The sequence below is a fragment of the Cinclus cinclus genome, chromosome Z (genome assembly GCF_963662255.1).
Source record: "Cinclus cinclus chromosome Z, bCinCin1.1, whole genome shotgun sequence".
NCBI lineage: Eukaryota > Metazoa > Chordata > Aves > Passeriformes > Cinclidae > Cinclus > Cinclus cinclus.
In genome coordinates this window covers 77,923,218-77,939,673 of record NC_085084.1, presented here as the reverse complement: position 1 = coordinate 77,939,673, position 16,456 = coordinate 77,923,218, and the positions used below count along the sequence as shown (strand labels likewise).

General features: G+C 37.0%; 1 protein-coding gene across 1 annotated transcript in view; it reads right to left on the bottom strand.

The window, feature by feature from the left end:
* The window catches only part of KIAA1328 (KIAA1328 ortholog), a 168,759-nt gene that overhangs the window by 16,221 nt on the left and 136,082 nt on the right, over positions 1–16,456 (bottom strand). The window contains exon 10 of the mRNA XM_062513410.1: positions 10,562–10,670. Within this exon, the coding sequence (XP_062369394.1) occupies positions 10,562–10,670 (109 nt within the window). The remainder of the gene's footprint in view (positions 1–10,561; positions 10,671–16,456) is intronic.

The following is a 16,456-nucleotide window of genomic DNA, read 5'->3' as shown; positions in this document are numbered from 1 at the left end:
GTACACACAGAGAAACATACATCCAAATGTGACTTAATAAAAACTTCAAGTCTTCAGCTTATTATTTTTTTTTTATTTTTCTCATTTCATTCCAGTGATTTCATTAGGTTGGACTTCTTCATCTTTATTATAAAATAATCAGAACTGAAATGTTTCAATAAACGCAATTTCTGTTTTAAGTAGTAAAAGATGATTCAACGTAGATGAAGCAAAAATGAAAGTTAAAAGTACAATGGCATTAGAGGTTTTGAGAATATACTTTGAAAGCTGTTAAATACATAAATTATATATTAGTACTCTAGTGTGTCTTTGATTGTTTTTACATTAAAAAAAAAAGAGCTGTAACAACATTTTTTCTTTCATAGAATGATAGAATAGTTTGGGTCAGAAAGGACTTTTAAAGGTCATCCAGTCCAATCCCCTGTAATAAGCAGGGACATCTTCAACTAGGTAATTTTCACTATGCTCTCCAGCAGTACAGAACAAAGCAAAATACTTCAAAACTTACAGGTGGGAAGCAACAAAGGTAAAAAAACAACACTTAAGTCACTACCATCAAAACAGAGAGAGCTCACTCAGTACAGGGCAGAAACAAAGACACAATATTATTCTCAGAAAAAGGTTTAGATTTCATCACATCACACTTCCAAATTATTTCCCTTCCAACACACTGAGACTAAAAGAAAGAATTTTATTTTTTCAAAACAACATAAAACAGATCTAAATTACTGTACATGGCCCCAAACTACTGGGGAGCTAGAAACATGTTGCATGGAGAAATTTAAATGTTAAATACAATCAATATTCACAATTAAATAAATGGTGAAAAAACCCAGCGAGATATTGTTTTCCTTCATGATTATCTAAATGTTGAACTGATAGCTTCAGTGCTGCAGTCACAGCCCATCACAAAGCCAAACTTAACAGTGATCAATAGCATGTGTTTTTGAAAAGGAAATGTCTCCTAGGAAGAGAAAAAAAGTCACACCTACAATAGAAACCAGTGCACTCAACTTGAATAAAGATCTGTAAACAGATACTACATCATCACTCTCTATTTTCTTCAACTCTGTATCAGAAATCTAAACGCATGTTACTTGATTCAGGGGTCCTCAAATTAAAGCCAACAAAATAAAAACATATTCAGTTCAGTAGTTCAAAGTTCAATATTTTTTATGCTGAAACACCACCATTGCTTTCCCTAAACAAATGTGGAAGATACCTTGGCTCTTTCATTAACCTACCCAGGAAAAATCAGGGCCCAAATCTTCTGTTATGATGTCCTATTGAACTCATGAAAGATATGTAACATGTTGATATGTACCATTGGTAAGATTGAGGCACAAGCCCAGATGCTGGGTTTTTCCCAATCAGAAATGTCTTAACAAGGATGATAAGAGACAATAGTTATTTAAAAATAGATAGCTATTTAAAAAATCATTATTATTATCTATATATATTAGAAATTACTTTTAAAAGCTATATAAATTAGAGGAAATTACAATAACAATCTCTGAAATCTGAGGAGTTTAGAAACACAATAATGATAAAAGGACAGGATACAAGCTCTCTGCTGATTTGTCTTTTCATTTACATTCCTCTGAATGTACCACCTTACAACTCTGTCTGATACCCACCAGTTTTTCCAGTAGACAAGACAATAAAAAAATGTTCCCTTCTCATTTTCTGCAGGTCACTTTTAATTTTATAAAGTTCTAATAGAGTCATAAACCTATCCACCCCTTTTCCAAGCTGAAGAGTCCTAGTTGTGCTATTCATTCCATAAAATCTCTCTCACATCTAGGAGCAATCCATTGCACTGCCCAGATGTGACAACCAGCACACAGCAACCATTATTGAGCAAAAATTTGATAAGCAGTCTTTCACTTCAGAAGTGGAAACAATATAAAAATGAGAAAGCTTGTTAAAAATGATAGTCATACTAGTGCTCCAAAAATGGAGATTCGACCTATGGAGAAAAGCTTCAGAAGGATGAAAAGAAACCTTGCCAGTTTAAGTGAAACAGTAAACTGTCATCCAGTCAGGTCTAAATAAAGAAAATAGAACAAACTGCTAGCTCAAGGAAAGGAAAAAAATACCACAAACTGACCAGAAATCCCCACAAAATCCAACCCCACAAAGAATTCCAGCCAAAGACTAAGGGTTGTTCTGTTGAAAGCATTAGGTCCAATAATGAACAAATCCCAGGTTTAAGTACATAAAACATAGGAAGTTTAAGTTAAAGCTAGAAGGAAATTAAGTTACAAAAGGAACAGGATGATAAAGGTACAGCAGAAAGACTCAGTGAGGTGAACATACATTCACGAGGTGGGAACTTATGAAGTTTCTGAAGCTGCAGAGGACACAGTGGAAGACCTGTTTGAAGCTGAAATGTCCTGCACATAAATTACAGAAAAATTGACATGAATGAACAATAATGAATTGCTGGGATCAGCTGGTACTCACTCAAACTGCTGAAGGAGCTCAGGTGAACCATTAACTGTAATAAATAAATTAATTAATAAAACAGCTGAACCATTAACTGTAGCATGTAAATAATTGCCTAAAACTGCTTCAGTTCTGAGCAAATGTAGGATTTTTATTTTATTTTTTTAAGGTATCTGAAAAGATGAAAAAATCTACAAATTAAGAGGTCTTAGAACAAGCAGATTGATAGAAATTATAATTTATAATAAGGAATTAATAAACACGACATATTGGCAGAGACTAAATATAAACTCTTCATTCACTGGGGACCTCTGCAAGATTCATAAGATTATTATGCATCTAAACAAGGAAAATATAGCTTATATAATCCATCTGGAGTTCCAAAAGTCCTCCAGCAAATCTATTACCAAAGATTTGACATAAACTAAGAGAAAAATACATTAACGGAGATATAACTGGCTAAAACTCAGAAAATTAAGAGAAAACATTAAAAGTGGTCTGCTACAAAGTGGTCAGAGAGGTCACCAGTGGAGCTCACAAAAATCTGGGAGGGCCTGAACTCTTTAATGCATTCACAAGTGGTCTAGAGAAAGGACAAATAAGGAAGAGACATTTGCAGATGATACTAAGCTATTAATGGTAACTCAAAGAAAAGCTTAAAGTCTTCATTGAGGCAGAAAACTAGAATATCACAAAGGCTTAAAAAAGTGCATTAAGAACTGGAAATGGGGCAAATCAAACACTATAAAGCAAGCGCTGGTTAGGGTCCTTAAGTGACAGAAAGGCAGGAATTTGTTTCTGAAGAAGGAAACTCATCAGCTGAAAACAACTGATGAAATACCTGAGAAGACAGAGCTGTGTCTGCCTGGTGAGACCATCCCCTGGTGCAGGGCACATCTGACAGGCAGGGATGGGACAGGCCCTGCTCAGTCCAAACATCACTGCAGTACCACAGTCACTGGTGTTGTGTTACAGGACATCACCAGGTCACAACAGCCCAAAATAGGACTCTCCAAAGCCAAACTTCCGCCACCACGATTTTTATTGACAATGTTACCACATCACAAATTCATGTACTGTTGAAATAGATGCTTCATGCTCACAATCGGGCATAAGTACAACCTGCACCAGAGTGGAGGACTACATCTTTGATGCCTAAGCTTTCAATTCATAGTGCAAGCATTAAAAGTACATTAATAATCAGGGCACTGACCATACAGCACATAGGTTAACCCTGCATGTGCCTCCACTCCATAATGAAAATATGAATGAAAAACAACTTACTTTTAGTTCCACATATTCAGCTACAAGAGGAATAAGGTGTCAGTGTGTTTTACTCCAGGCTTATTTTACAGCTCACAGGATAACAGGTATCACCAAAAGGATATTTTGCTGGTTCTAAAATAAAACAGTGAGCTGAGCTGTCTCAAGATAAGCAAGACAAATTCTACCCTAACTATACCATCACAGTTAAACATCATTACTGCATGGACCAGCCAAGCAAGAAGATGTGCTGTGGCAAGATCCTGCCCTAAGGAATTGACAGCCTGAAAGGCCCAGGAAACTGAAGGAGAGAAGAAAAGGGGAATTTATTAAGCATAAGTAATTTGGTGGAAGGATGGCAGAGATATCTTTTGGGATAAAGGCTTCTTAAAGTAAGATGCAATTACCCTGTGTATATTATTCATCAATTCCTCCCATCTTAAAAATAAAAATAAAAAAAAATCTCCAAAAAACAAGAGGAAATGCTTGGGAAAGATAAGAGAAATTACTACACTACTAGGAACAGAACAGTTGCTTAGAGAACCATGAAGACAGAAATCAAGACTGATCTTACCTTGCTAAGCTCTGTAGAAATTGCCATCACAGTAATTCTAAAAAAGTTTTTAAAAGTACAAGACAGAACACTCAAGATATCAGTGCAGGAAAAAGGGACAGTATTTTTTTTTTTTTAATGAAGGAATAGAGGAACATACAGAGAAACCTGAAGATATTTTGAGGCTGTTTCCATTGCTGAGATTACAAATGCAAACAGAAATCACATCCAATGAACCAGCATTCTCTTAAGATTTGACATGGTATTTGAGAACCTGCAAATGCACATGGGGAAAAATTCCAAAAATTGTAATTAAAATAACAATGAAAATGATTCAAAGAGTTAAGTCAGTTTCATAACATGATTTGTACTCTATTTTCCTTTTGCTTATTATTTCTTTCAAACTACAATCAAGTTATTGTCATACCACTGAATGATGGAAACCTTGCCAACTACTTCAAAACTGACACGCTTTCTGTTGCACTGAGCATTCCCAGAAGACATTTCCCCTCATTTTAATACAAAATCATGTCAGAACCATGGAGCTGAAAAAAAAATGTGTAAAGGATATGTAGCTGTAACAGACCTCCCCCAACTAGTCAAGTTTGGAATAAAAGACGATCAAAAAAGACTCAAAGATCCAGTGCTAGATTAATGCAAATATCTGCTTGTTTGCAAGTGTACTTTTTGATTAAACTGGCATACATCAAGTACAATTAGAAGAGTTATTTATAACTAAGAAATACATAATTCTGCATTTTAATGAGGGTGACAATTACAGCCAACAGTTGGTAATTAACATTAATCCTTTTGCACTGCAAATCAGAATTTCTCAATATGATTTTCATTGTCAGCAATGGACACACCAAAACTGTTACTGCAAAGTAGCTATTAGGTAGGCTGCTTTGACACAAATAGGTGTTCCTGTTACACGCAGTAAAGAAAGAAGCCAATGATGTGTTAAATTTGATAACCTCAGATGTAAATACAGAATGTCACTTCAAAATTTACTTGATGTCTACAACGCAAAATATAATCAAGGCTTATGATCTTCATAGCCGAACCCAATTCCAAGTTTCCCAAGAGCCAGGCTTCACAGGTGAAATCTGATTTCAACACAAGCTTGAAATCTCCCATTGTTAAATTTGGTTTAGATCCCAGCCCTGGGTTCACATCTACATTTCCCCCCTGAGACTTCAAAGCTTTTAGTGGCTGTAACCGAAGAGAGCAGATAAGGAAGAGCGTTTGCCCAGTCAGTATCAGTTTCCACAGCAGAACTCTGGAGAGACTACTAAAGACAGGAATAATCACTGCTGAAGGATTTGCAACTGTAGCAAAACCTTATTGCACATTCTTTCCTTTAAGCAGGTTACCAATAAAATTTTGGTTCTCAAACCCACTGAATTTTAAATCTCAATTTTCCCAAACTGCTTTAACATATTTCCTGAGTAAAAAAATTATCTGAAAATAAGCTCCATGTCTAGAACAAATGTTGAACTCATTAGACACTTTCCTTTCTTATATCTGTAATCTTCAAAGAAGTGATTTAGATTTGCCATGTGTGTCTTTCCAAAAGAGAAGGTATTTCTGTTTTAGCCTCTCTGCTGTTGTCTTTTCAGAGAAAAGCAATAGAAAACTCTTTTCATACTGGTCTTTAACAGGAAAAAAAGACTAAAATCCTATCTGAGGCTCAAGATCACAATGCAGCCGGTAAATGAAGCCTCTAGAAGAGTGCTGAGGTGTTCACCACCTGGGTCAGGCAACTGGAGGGGATCAGTGTCAGATACAAGTAAATGAGAAGGTAAAAAAGGAGAACTGTGAGCAGTAAGAAACCTACAATGAACTTCTTACAAAGAGCTGTAAAATTCACATTTATTTTCTAAGTATGAGATAGATGGCTTATTTCTACATATAGAGGTGCCCAACTAAAATCAAGATAAGTGATATTAATGTCCCATGGTCAGTATTATTGAACCTCGAAAGCAATAAAGTATGAGTCGATAAATATTACATTTGCAACATAGTTAACATTCTTCTACTGTCTCTGGCACTTATTACACATTGTAACCGCAAGTCTACAATACATTATTCATATTTGGGGTGTCACTGAGTGATGGATTGCTGTAAGAGAGGCTGTCCTTTAAATAAATCAACAAATAAAAATGCAAATGTTAACATTTTCAGCCACAACTTTTTCCATCTTGAATGGGGAATGAAAATTTCACATTATATCGACAGCCAGCAGAGAGAACAATTAACAACCTACACTGCAAATAAGAGAGATTAATTTGCCAATGTCTGGTTTTATCACTTGCATATGGAACTACATTGGACTTTTTGCACTGCTGGCTTTCTCAGGAAGTAGCAAAACTTTCATCTTCTACCACATTCAGAAACTAACTCACCAACCCACTCCAAACACACTTTTATCCTTTTAAATGTTCCTAAGTTAAATCAGGAATGGAAGTATTTGGCTCCTTTTGAATCTTGAGTGGTTCCGATCCTAACAGCAAAAAAACAACTCTATTTCTTTGTCAGTGCTTGCTTAGACTCTGTATAAGGAACTTCAGAAATTATCTTAGGTTGATATCCATATTAAAACATCCAAAATGCAAAGATGTGAAAAACAACTACCACATAAATAAGACAAAAACTTGAATCTCATCACTATCATATTTCTTAACACTCAGCACAACAGATCTACTTTAGACTATTCCAGTGTGCATTATTAAGTATACAATTTTGCACATTATATTTTACATCAGATATTAATTTGCTTAAAAGTCCCTGAGTACACATTCAACTGGGATGTGCTGGGCAAGTGAGTAAATAGTTTTGTTTTTAAAATGTCCCTGAACACAAATTTACACAATACAATCTGTTTATAAGAACTCCATCAGACCACTGTAGTCTAACAGACTCAAATACAGCTCAAATACAGCATTCATATTGCAAGAACTTCTCAATCACTTCTTTTATTGGCTACAAGAAACTTCACTCCAAGACAATGCAGCAAGTATGAAAGCTTTGATCTGAAACTGCAATCAAAAACCACACTAATGCTGAAATCCCAGACACAGTCCCTTAATTTATCTAACTGTTCTTGAATTCGCTTTGTCCAAAGTGAAAAATGCTACAGGAGAAATTATCTGTTTCCATGGTGAGCAGAAAAAACTTTGCCTGTGTCCTTTTAAGTGCTTAATTTCCACAGTGTTATAGGACTTACTGTGCCAAACTCAACGCTACGTGGAGAGAGCCTGACAATTGCAACAGGGTTGGAATCAAATTAAATGGCATTTCAGAATGTACAACTTAAAACTTCCCTTTTTTATTCTCCCCGAAACAGCTGAATACTTTAATTTAGAGCAGTTTCACTTCTGTATGCAATACAACATTTGTTTTGCTGAAATCAGTACCTGGGTATATCTAAGGTAAAAACATAATTACTAAATGAAAGAATCAATATGCCACTACTTCCCCTGTCCAGCTCCCTTCCATTTCAGCAGAAACACAGACCCTTTCTTCTAGGCAAACATCAGTTATGAAAAAAATTCACCTGGTCACCAAAAAGGTAACGTTTAACACAATCATGCTTTAGGAACAAACCTACTCTTCCAAATTTGCCTACCCCAGTATTGCCTGTGAAGTTTTTTCCCAAATATACTGGCTTCGGTCTAGATAAAAAAGCACATGGAGTAGAATTGCTTTCCATACCTGCTGTGAACATAATTTTAAGGGCCTCATGCAGGTGTAGACACTTGGCTTAATAACACTGGACAACCAAACTTGCAGTGCTTGGCCATATTATGGAAGGCACTGACAGATATACACAGAAGCCTGACAGGCAAACAAATTCACTATTAGCCCAGCTCCAGATGCCAGATAAGGAAATTTGGGGCTTTATTTTACTTTCAGAGATACCACTGGAATCACCTTGTGCATACGCATTTTGCAAGTTTGGTCCTTCTAAAGGTCTAGCACCAAGGCTCTGAAGGTTTATGTCTGCTTTCTAGGGACACTTATTTCTTGTTCATGACATGATTGACTCTGAGACAGAGAAGAAAGCAGGACTGCAGCAATTCTTTCTCAAGCAGGAGGTAGCTGTAACACACTGAAGCCTCCAGTTGAGCCCTACCAAGGCAGGCTATCATGCCAACACATCTTCTACCTGCCATGCCTGCTTACCCAGCCAGCCCTTTCCAGAAGCTGTGCTAGCACCCTGATGCCTCTCACTGCCAGGGAGCTTCTGTCACTTTCCAACACCTTCTCTCTGGCAGGCTTTGCGTTGCTGCTGCTGCTGGGTGCCAGGGGTTGTGCTAGTTGAAGCTGGCACAAACACGAGTTGAATGCAGTCCTATAAATTTAAATAGTCAAAAGTAATTAGGTTTACATGTACTGCTGAATAAATAAATTTGCTCTTAGGCTAGGGCTTTGTGCTGCAAGTTTCAGAACTGTGCCAGCTGTTGTGGTTAAGCTGTTAACCCCCCCAAATCACAGATCATAATGAACATGCTGACAAACCCTAACTTTAGGGGCACAAAAGCAGCAATAATTCTCAATATTGATTAATTTAGTTAGTTAAACCTGCAGTCTAAGCTTATAACCATTCAGTGATAAATTGAGACTGACCTGCTGCCCAAGCAGGTTTTTTGATGAAGGATAGAATCAGCTTTAGGTCTCCTCAGAAATACTTGTCCATTTACCATTTTCAATTAGAGAAGGCCAGGAGTAAGGGATAGCAGATGGCTGTTTAACCTAGTCAAAAACACCTACAGCACCAATGGTGAGAAAGAAACGAAAGAAGAATGGGAGAAAGTGCCTAGAAATACAGGATTTTTCATCAACTGGTAAAATAATACTTTAAAGATGACAGCTAATCAGACTCCTTTTACTGATCACTTTATCTGATATGATTTCTAACAGCATATTTCAACAAATATTTTACTCCCCTCTGTGGAAAAGAATAGACCATCAATCCTCTTGAATAAAATTTCTTCCTCTGAGCAGTCTTCATATGATCTGCATAATTATATCTACTCCTCAGTGCTTGAATGGAATCTCAACCTAGCACTATTAGACAGTATCAAGCAGTATCTTTACACACACCATATCTGCTATGCCTGCCTTGCAAAGGTAACCATTGCTTCTAAGAGAAATGCTTAGGGAATCTTGGGGTTTCTGTTAGTTTCAAAATACAGCTACTTGTGGGAAACAGCCCAATTTAACTCAGTTCTTAAATCCTCCAAGAATTATCATCCCTTCCATCAGAAGAAAAAAAAAGTGTTTCCATAACAAGTGAGTAAAAATTTGTCAATATTGATAGTGGTTTTTCACCTATTATATATCACAAGTTCTCTCAGAAGATTGAAATAAACTGCCAGCTGCTGCCAAGAATTCAGGGGTGATATCAAGCATACATTTACCAAGTCCACTGGGCCAAGAAAAGATTAAATCCGACTCCTGCCCTCTCATCCTCCAAGAAACATTTAACTCTTCTCATGAACAGTTGCACATTCCTGTTGTGCCACTGCACTGTTATCTAAATAGTGGTATAAAATACTCCAACTTCATATTTCAATCTGCTTGTGTTTTGTTGCTTAACTAAAGATTTTATTATGACAAAATGTAGGATATGATGAAGAAAAGTAGGGATTGTATGCCATTCTTCTAGGCATTTAACACTAGAAATGTAATCCTGCCCAAAGAAGGCAAGTTGTTTTCAGGCTTGTAAGAGTAACAACAATGCTGCTTTCAGTTTTTTCATTGGAACAGAAGTGATAATGCTGCTTTTCCAGTGCATTTAGTGCAGACATATAGTATAATCAGGAATTGCTGACTTAATGTGATTTTGTTGCTTGTCATTAAACATAAAATAACTCTCATACAAAACATTTTAAAAGAAATGTCATTTGATAAAAATAGGGGTGGGGGAGGAGGCGGACAAATGACGAGAGATTAAATTCTTCAAGCAACTGTAAAACCTAACAGGGTTAACACTGTCCATTAAAATTATTTACAAAGGTATTTAATGTGTCAGGAATTGGAACATAAAATACTTTCTGCTCAAAATCTAAGTAAAATTAAAATGCTAGAACCTGTCATATTCTTGCTTTTTTTACTCTAGCACGCAACTTAAGGCTTACTATAAATGCCAAAAAGATAGAGCAGTTTATAGTTTATATTATTCAGCTTGTGCTAATATGAAACATTATAGAAATTCAGACTCTTCCTTGCATCTAGGAGAATTTGATAGTTGTGTTTGCAGAATCTTAAGCCAGAGATTACCCAGTAGCTTACCATGAAGGGTCATGCTGAATTGTTGATATGGCTGTGGGTGCAAATGCTTTGCTGCTGTCCATCAACCCAGGAGATATGGCTGCATCCTTCCTAGGTCCCGAAGTTGTCCCTGTGGAATGAAGTGAAGACAAACCATGCATCAGAAGCTAGAAATTTTGGAACAGATGTTCCTCAATTCTGCCTTATTACAGAACATTGTGACAAAAAATTGAAACCATTTTCAAGTGAAACATATATACAGAGAAACGACAGAGAGCTCATCAGTCAACAGTACTATGCACAGCATCCTTTTCAGGACCATGCAGAATCAAATCTGTAGAATAAGACACACTCTGTGACCTCCATCTTACTGCCCAGAGTTTGACAGAACTGCATAGTTATTATTCCTTAAGTAGCCCAGAGGATTCAGCTCGTTTCACAGATGCAGTTCTCATGATGTGCTTTAAGATGTTAGTTCTCCAAGTGTAAATATCACTATAACAGTATTTTTACTTAAATAATATAGAACTGAGAGTAAATTCCTTCTTCCCACCTCCAGATAACTCTTGAATTACAAAATAATCTAGGTTTAAAGGCAAAGTTCGGAGATCATGTAGTTCAATCCTCCATTCAAACAGCATCAACAGGTTTCAGGCACTTGTCACACTAGGTGATGTGTCCACTGACAGAATCTCTCTGGGACACTCCTCTGGTTGCACTGTCTGACCAGCTCATAGTCAAAAATGTTTCCTGCATAGCTAAATCAGAATTTTCTGAGTTGTGACTTTTCCCTGTTGTTTCCTGAATGGCTGACGATGACTTTCAAGTCCCATTCCCTCTTCTCTACACCCTTTCCTAAGGTAGCTGAAGCAAGATCCATACTGAGTCACCTCTTCTTAAGGCTGAATGCACCCCAGCTTTCACAGCCTCTTGCTTTGGCCCCATGGCTGTCCTGGCTGCCTCTGCCAGACTTCCTACAGTTCATCAGTGTTGTTTGTGCATTGTGGAATCCCAAACTGGACACAGCATTTATGGACACAGTCTCACTGAGCTAACTGGGGGAACTGTCATTTCAGCACTCTGATGACCACAGTCGTATGATTATGGCCCAGTAAGAGGTCCAGTTACTCTATCACACAGGAACATCACTGACTCACTGCTGTTCCTCAGGACACTCCCTTCTTTTCAGGCAAAACTGCCTTCAGGGTTGTCCTGCTACATGAGATCAGTTCAACCCAGTTGAATGACACAAAGCATTTCCCTTTGTTGAACCTAATAAAGGGTTCTGTCAAATCTTTTTCCCAACCTGTTAAGGTCCCTTGATTACTGTGCCCTGTTCTCCAGCACACTGACTGCTTCCCCAAGCATGCAAACCTGCTGAAGGTGCAGTCCCACGGCCCAGGCTGTTGATGTTATGCAGCTAACAACTATGAACTGGCTGCCAGCTGGACTGAAGACAACCCTTGAAGGATAGTGGTCCAGCCAACTTTTCACTTGCTCACCTGAGAGCTGAGTATCATTAATCAGATTTAGTAAGACAAATAGCATACAGGTAAATAAGAGGTAAAAGGCAATAGGAAAATTAGGAGTTATCTAATCTACCACAGAAAAATCCTGTGGATTTGGGCTTTTTTAATCTAGTCTAATTATTTGTGTGTAACCAACACCACTTAACAAGAAATTGTACAGGGAAAACTAAACATATCAACAAAAACTGAAGTCAAATCAGTGTTTAGCTCCTTATAAAACCCTGTGATGACCTAATATTTCTCAACTCTGTGAACAGAAGCATTATCTGTGAGGCATGCTGAAACATGAAGCAACACAAGTTGGAATTCCAGCTTCAGTGTAAAATGTACAGATGTCCAAGGAATTATTCAAAACAATGCATTGATCTGAGATTTATTAAAATATATATAATTCAGTAACCCTGCATGTTTTAAGATGTATTTTAGGGAGACTCACAAAAAAAATATGTTATCACCGTGCAATAATGAACAGTGTTTCAGCACTGTGCAGCAAAAAAATCTTGCCTATGAAAGAGTTAATTATCAGTGAAGGAAGTCTTGGAAATATCATGGGGATATATGCTGATTGTGTGTCCCTGGTAACCTGATAGTGTGCCAATCCATAATGAGAAGTGTGGGTAGATAAAGACTGGAAGCCTCTTGCTTAGAGTTTTGACTTTACAATCAAATAAGAGATATTTAGAAATCATTTCATGTGAAAGTGGAATGAGGCATCTGGATTTCAAGAAACTGATACCTAAGCAAAAAAAAAAAAACCAAACTTGTTAACATGGGAGAAAAATATTCAATTGCTAACATGAGACAAGGCTGGCACACTGTCAACATACCACATCCACAGAAAATTATATGTATCTCTGCAAAAAAAGACAATCTATGGACTCAGAAGTGGCCAACACTGCCTCAAGGGGACTGTTCAAATACCCAAGTCTGAAAATAGTACCAGACCTAGAGACAGAAAACAAGAAAGGGAACTCATCAGGAATCTACCGATGCTGTAAGGCTGCACAGGCATAAAGCCTTAAAAAAATAAAAAAAAAACCACTTTAAAAATACATGTTGGAAAAGGTGTGCAAGTCTTTTGAGGGGAAAGAAGCACTCAGGAACAAGCAAATATATAAAGACAATTAAATCAATAACATTTCCAAAAATGTCCAATCTACTACTAATTTTAAAATATATTATGAGAAAAAAAATAAAGGGAGGGAAAATTGGCAAGTAGAGGATAATGAAGACCCTGTTGATGTATAATATCTGCCTATATAAAGCTGATGAAAAGAAACTACCAGGGGAAAAAAGACACAAAGTCTTTAGACTGAAGGATATATATTTCAGGGCTAAAGGGAATTAGTTAATGAATTTATGAAGTGACTGGTAATTATTTATGAAAAGTCATGGAGAACTGGGTGATACAAATGACAGCAAATTAATTAGATTGCAGGTGTTAGAAGACAGTATGAGACTAGAAACATTGCAGATGATCTAGAGAAACAAGTAACATGGAAAAATAATAGACACAAATAGACACATTTACCCCTGGAAAAAAATAAAAAGCTCTTCCATATTGCAGTAATTTAAATCCTGACACCAATGGAAAGAGAGAACTTGGAATAGCAAAGAATCTCAAAAAAACAAAAACGAAAACAAACAAACAAACAAACAAACAAAACTACATATAAGCTTGCAAGGCTACCCCAAAGCAATTATATATGTCTCCTAAATGGTAATGTTAAGCATACTATTTTCAATTCAGCTAACTTGGTATAAGAATGATTTAAAGCAAATCAAAGAACCATTTGAGAAAACTCAAATAGCCATATATTTCTGCTTGAAAAACAGACAACCAAAACATTATGAAAGTGGGGAAATAAAGCAGTCTGTATTTCAGAAGTGTAAACATTAAGAATGAACAAAGATGGTTGAGGCTAGTTCAAACAGCAATGGAATGAAAGTAAGCAATGGGAAATCTAGGTTTATAATCATAAAAGAAATCTTTATGACTTGAATAATAATAATATTCATAAGACTTAACATTTATATAGTACTTCACATCTTCAAAGCACTTCACTAATATTAACTAATTGCTCTATTCAATTGTAGGGAAGAGTCTTCCCTCAAGGGAAGAAGTTCCAGATCCTGAATCCCTAAGAAGCTACATCAGAAAAAGTACTGAAAAACAAACACTATCTAGAGAAATCAGCCCCTGGAAAAGTACAGGGCTAAAATGAGCTAAAATAATTTTCCTTCTGTGGCTTTTTCTTTTGCATATGAAAAAGGAAGCTATGCACACTCTACAACACCATGCAGATGTTATGTCCAACAAGAAAAAACAAAGGGGCAAATAGTTCTTTCTTTTGTTTCAATGAAGAGGTATTTCCGGAAGCTTTTGTAGAGAGGAATAATTTAAACAGAAACGCAGAGAATTGCCCAATATTGCACAGTGCAATGGATGTAAGTTTCCCAGCCCCACAGTAAAAATTTTCAAGAGCAGAAAGGAAGAGAAACACGTATTTCTGTACTCCAGCTCTTTTTAACTAGACAAGTTGTTAGATTTTAGTACGCGTTGACATAGCTGGTGGTGACACCAATAAAAACAATTTACTGCTGAAAGGATCTAAGACCTCAGAATTGCTTCAACTGCTTAAAGTTTTGCTAGTAATATAAAAAAAAGTTTGACTACAAGACACAAACACCTGCTAAAGCACAGAAATAAAAACTAAGGAGCAAGCAGAAACAGAAGACAAAATCAACAGTGAGGGAATAAAAATTGATTTCCTAAGATGATCCACTAAGTTTCTACCCTGAAAAGAGAGCAGAAGTGACCTTTTCCACCCCATGAGCTAAAGGGATCATGTTAACTATGCTCTTCTACCCATTACTAACCATCATTAGGGAGGTGTATCTTTTAGGAAATCACCCTTTTCAAACCCACTGTTGTCACAGCAAGTGAGCAGTCCTGTAGGCAGAAAAGCCTTCTGCCATTCCAGGATAGGGGCAGCTTCCCGGGTTTAATAATTTTAAACCTGATACAAGTGCCTGTGTTGCTCTGGAGGGACAGCCACCACTCCCAGTAGTACAGCAAGCCCAAGGGCTCACATCAGCACTCACACTGCACTAAGGTATGCTTGGATAGAGTCACCATCCTGGAGAACATACAATTTAAATAGAACAGACTGATACAGGCATGAGAAAAAATAAACCTCTGTATCAATAGGTCAGCATCTAGTGGTTGAGAAGTTTTCAGTTGAACATGTTTCTGTACACAGCACTGCTGTGTTCTGACCAAAAGGCCACCTTCAGGTATGTGGCTAAACGACATGATGAGTTCCATGCCTCAAGATATCACCTTGTGGATTTCATTCTCCTTTCTCATACTGCATTGAACCAGAAACTCCAGGTCAGCAACAGAGGGGAATATCCAGCAAAACCAAGGACAGAGCCAACTAAGTTCAGGCTATCCAGAATTTAAAATCTCAACATTGTGTCCTGGTGATCCCCCCGAAGATGGAAAAAAACAGTTTACAAGTATGTATGTGTGCTTGCTAAATGAGTCCAAATATATAACAGAAGGAAGCCAATTTAAAAGGTACTAAATAGAGATGACTTCAACTTCAGTGATTAGTGCTAGGTAATTTGCCTTGTGATAAACAACCATTCAAATCAGTAATAGACCTGAGGTTGTTCCACAGCTTGAAAGCATTCCTCTAAACTTTATCAGCTATCACAGCAGTGCCACTGTTTAGAAGTCAAATTTTGCCATGCAGCTCTACACCATAAAAGCCAGTAATCCCAGTAAGTGCTTGCAAAAGATGCCCACCATCTTCAGAGGTCATGCTGACCACAACAATCACTAAATCAGCATAGGTGCAGCTCAGCTGCTATGTACAATAGCCAGATGCAGCTTTTAACTTCTCAGTCCTACAAAATGAAATTAATGAATGAAGAAGAGGCCAGGTTGGATATTTTCCCCTGAATCTATGGAAAATAAATTACTTTTGGGGACTACTGCCATCCAAGGAACAAAACCCATCATCCAGCTGTGGAAAATCCTAGTTTCATCACTGCAACATAGAGAAGGAGGGGGCAGAAGGAAGACAAAAAGAGAAGAAAAAAAAATGATAGCTGAAAAAAAACATAAAAGAAAGCCATCAGTGAAAATTGCCCCTGAAACTTTGCAGAATTGTAACGGCTTTCTCTTGCTTAAATTGATTGGTGTAGCAATGTTATAAAATGACTATTAGGATTCATTGTGCACAACAGAAAGTGTGAAATGTCAGCAGATTATACAGCAAAAGTAATGGGTCCTGAACCCCTGTTAGTCAAAAATGATTTTGTTTCAAATTAGAAATTGATTTTTTTGGACACAAGCCCTTTACTGGCTTCCAACTTT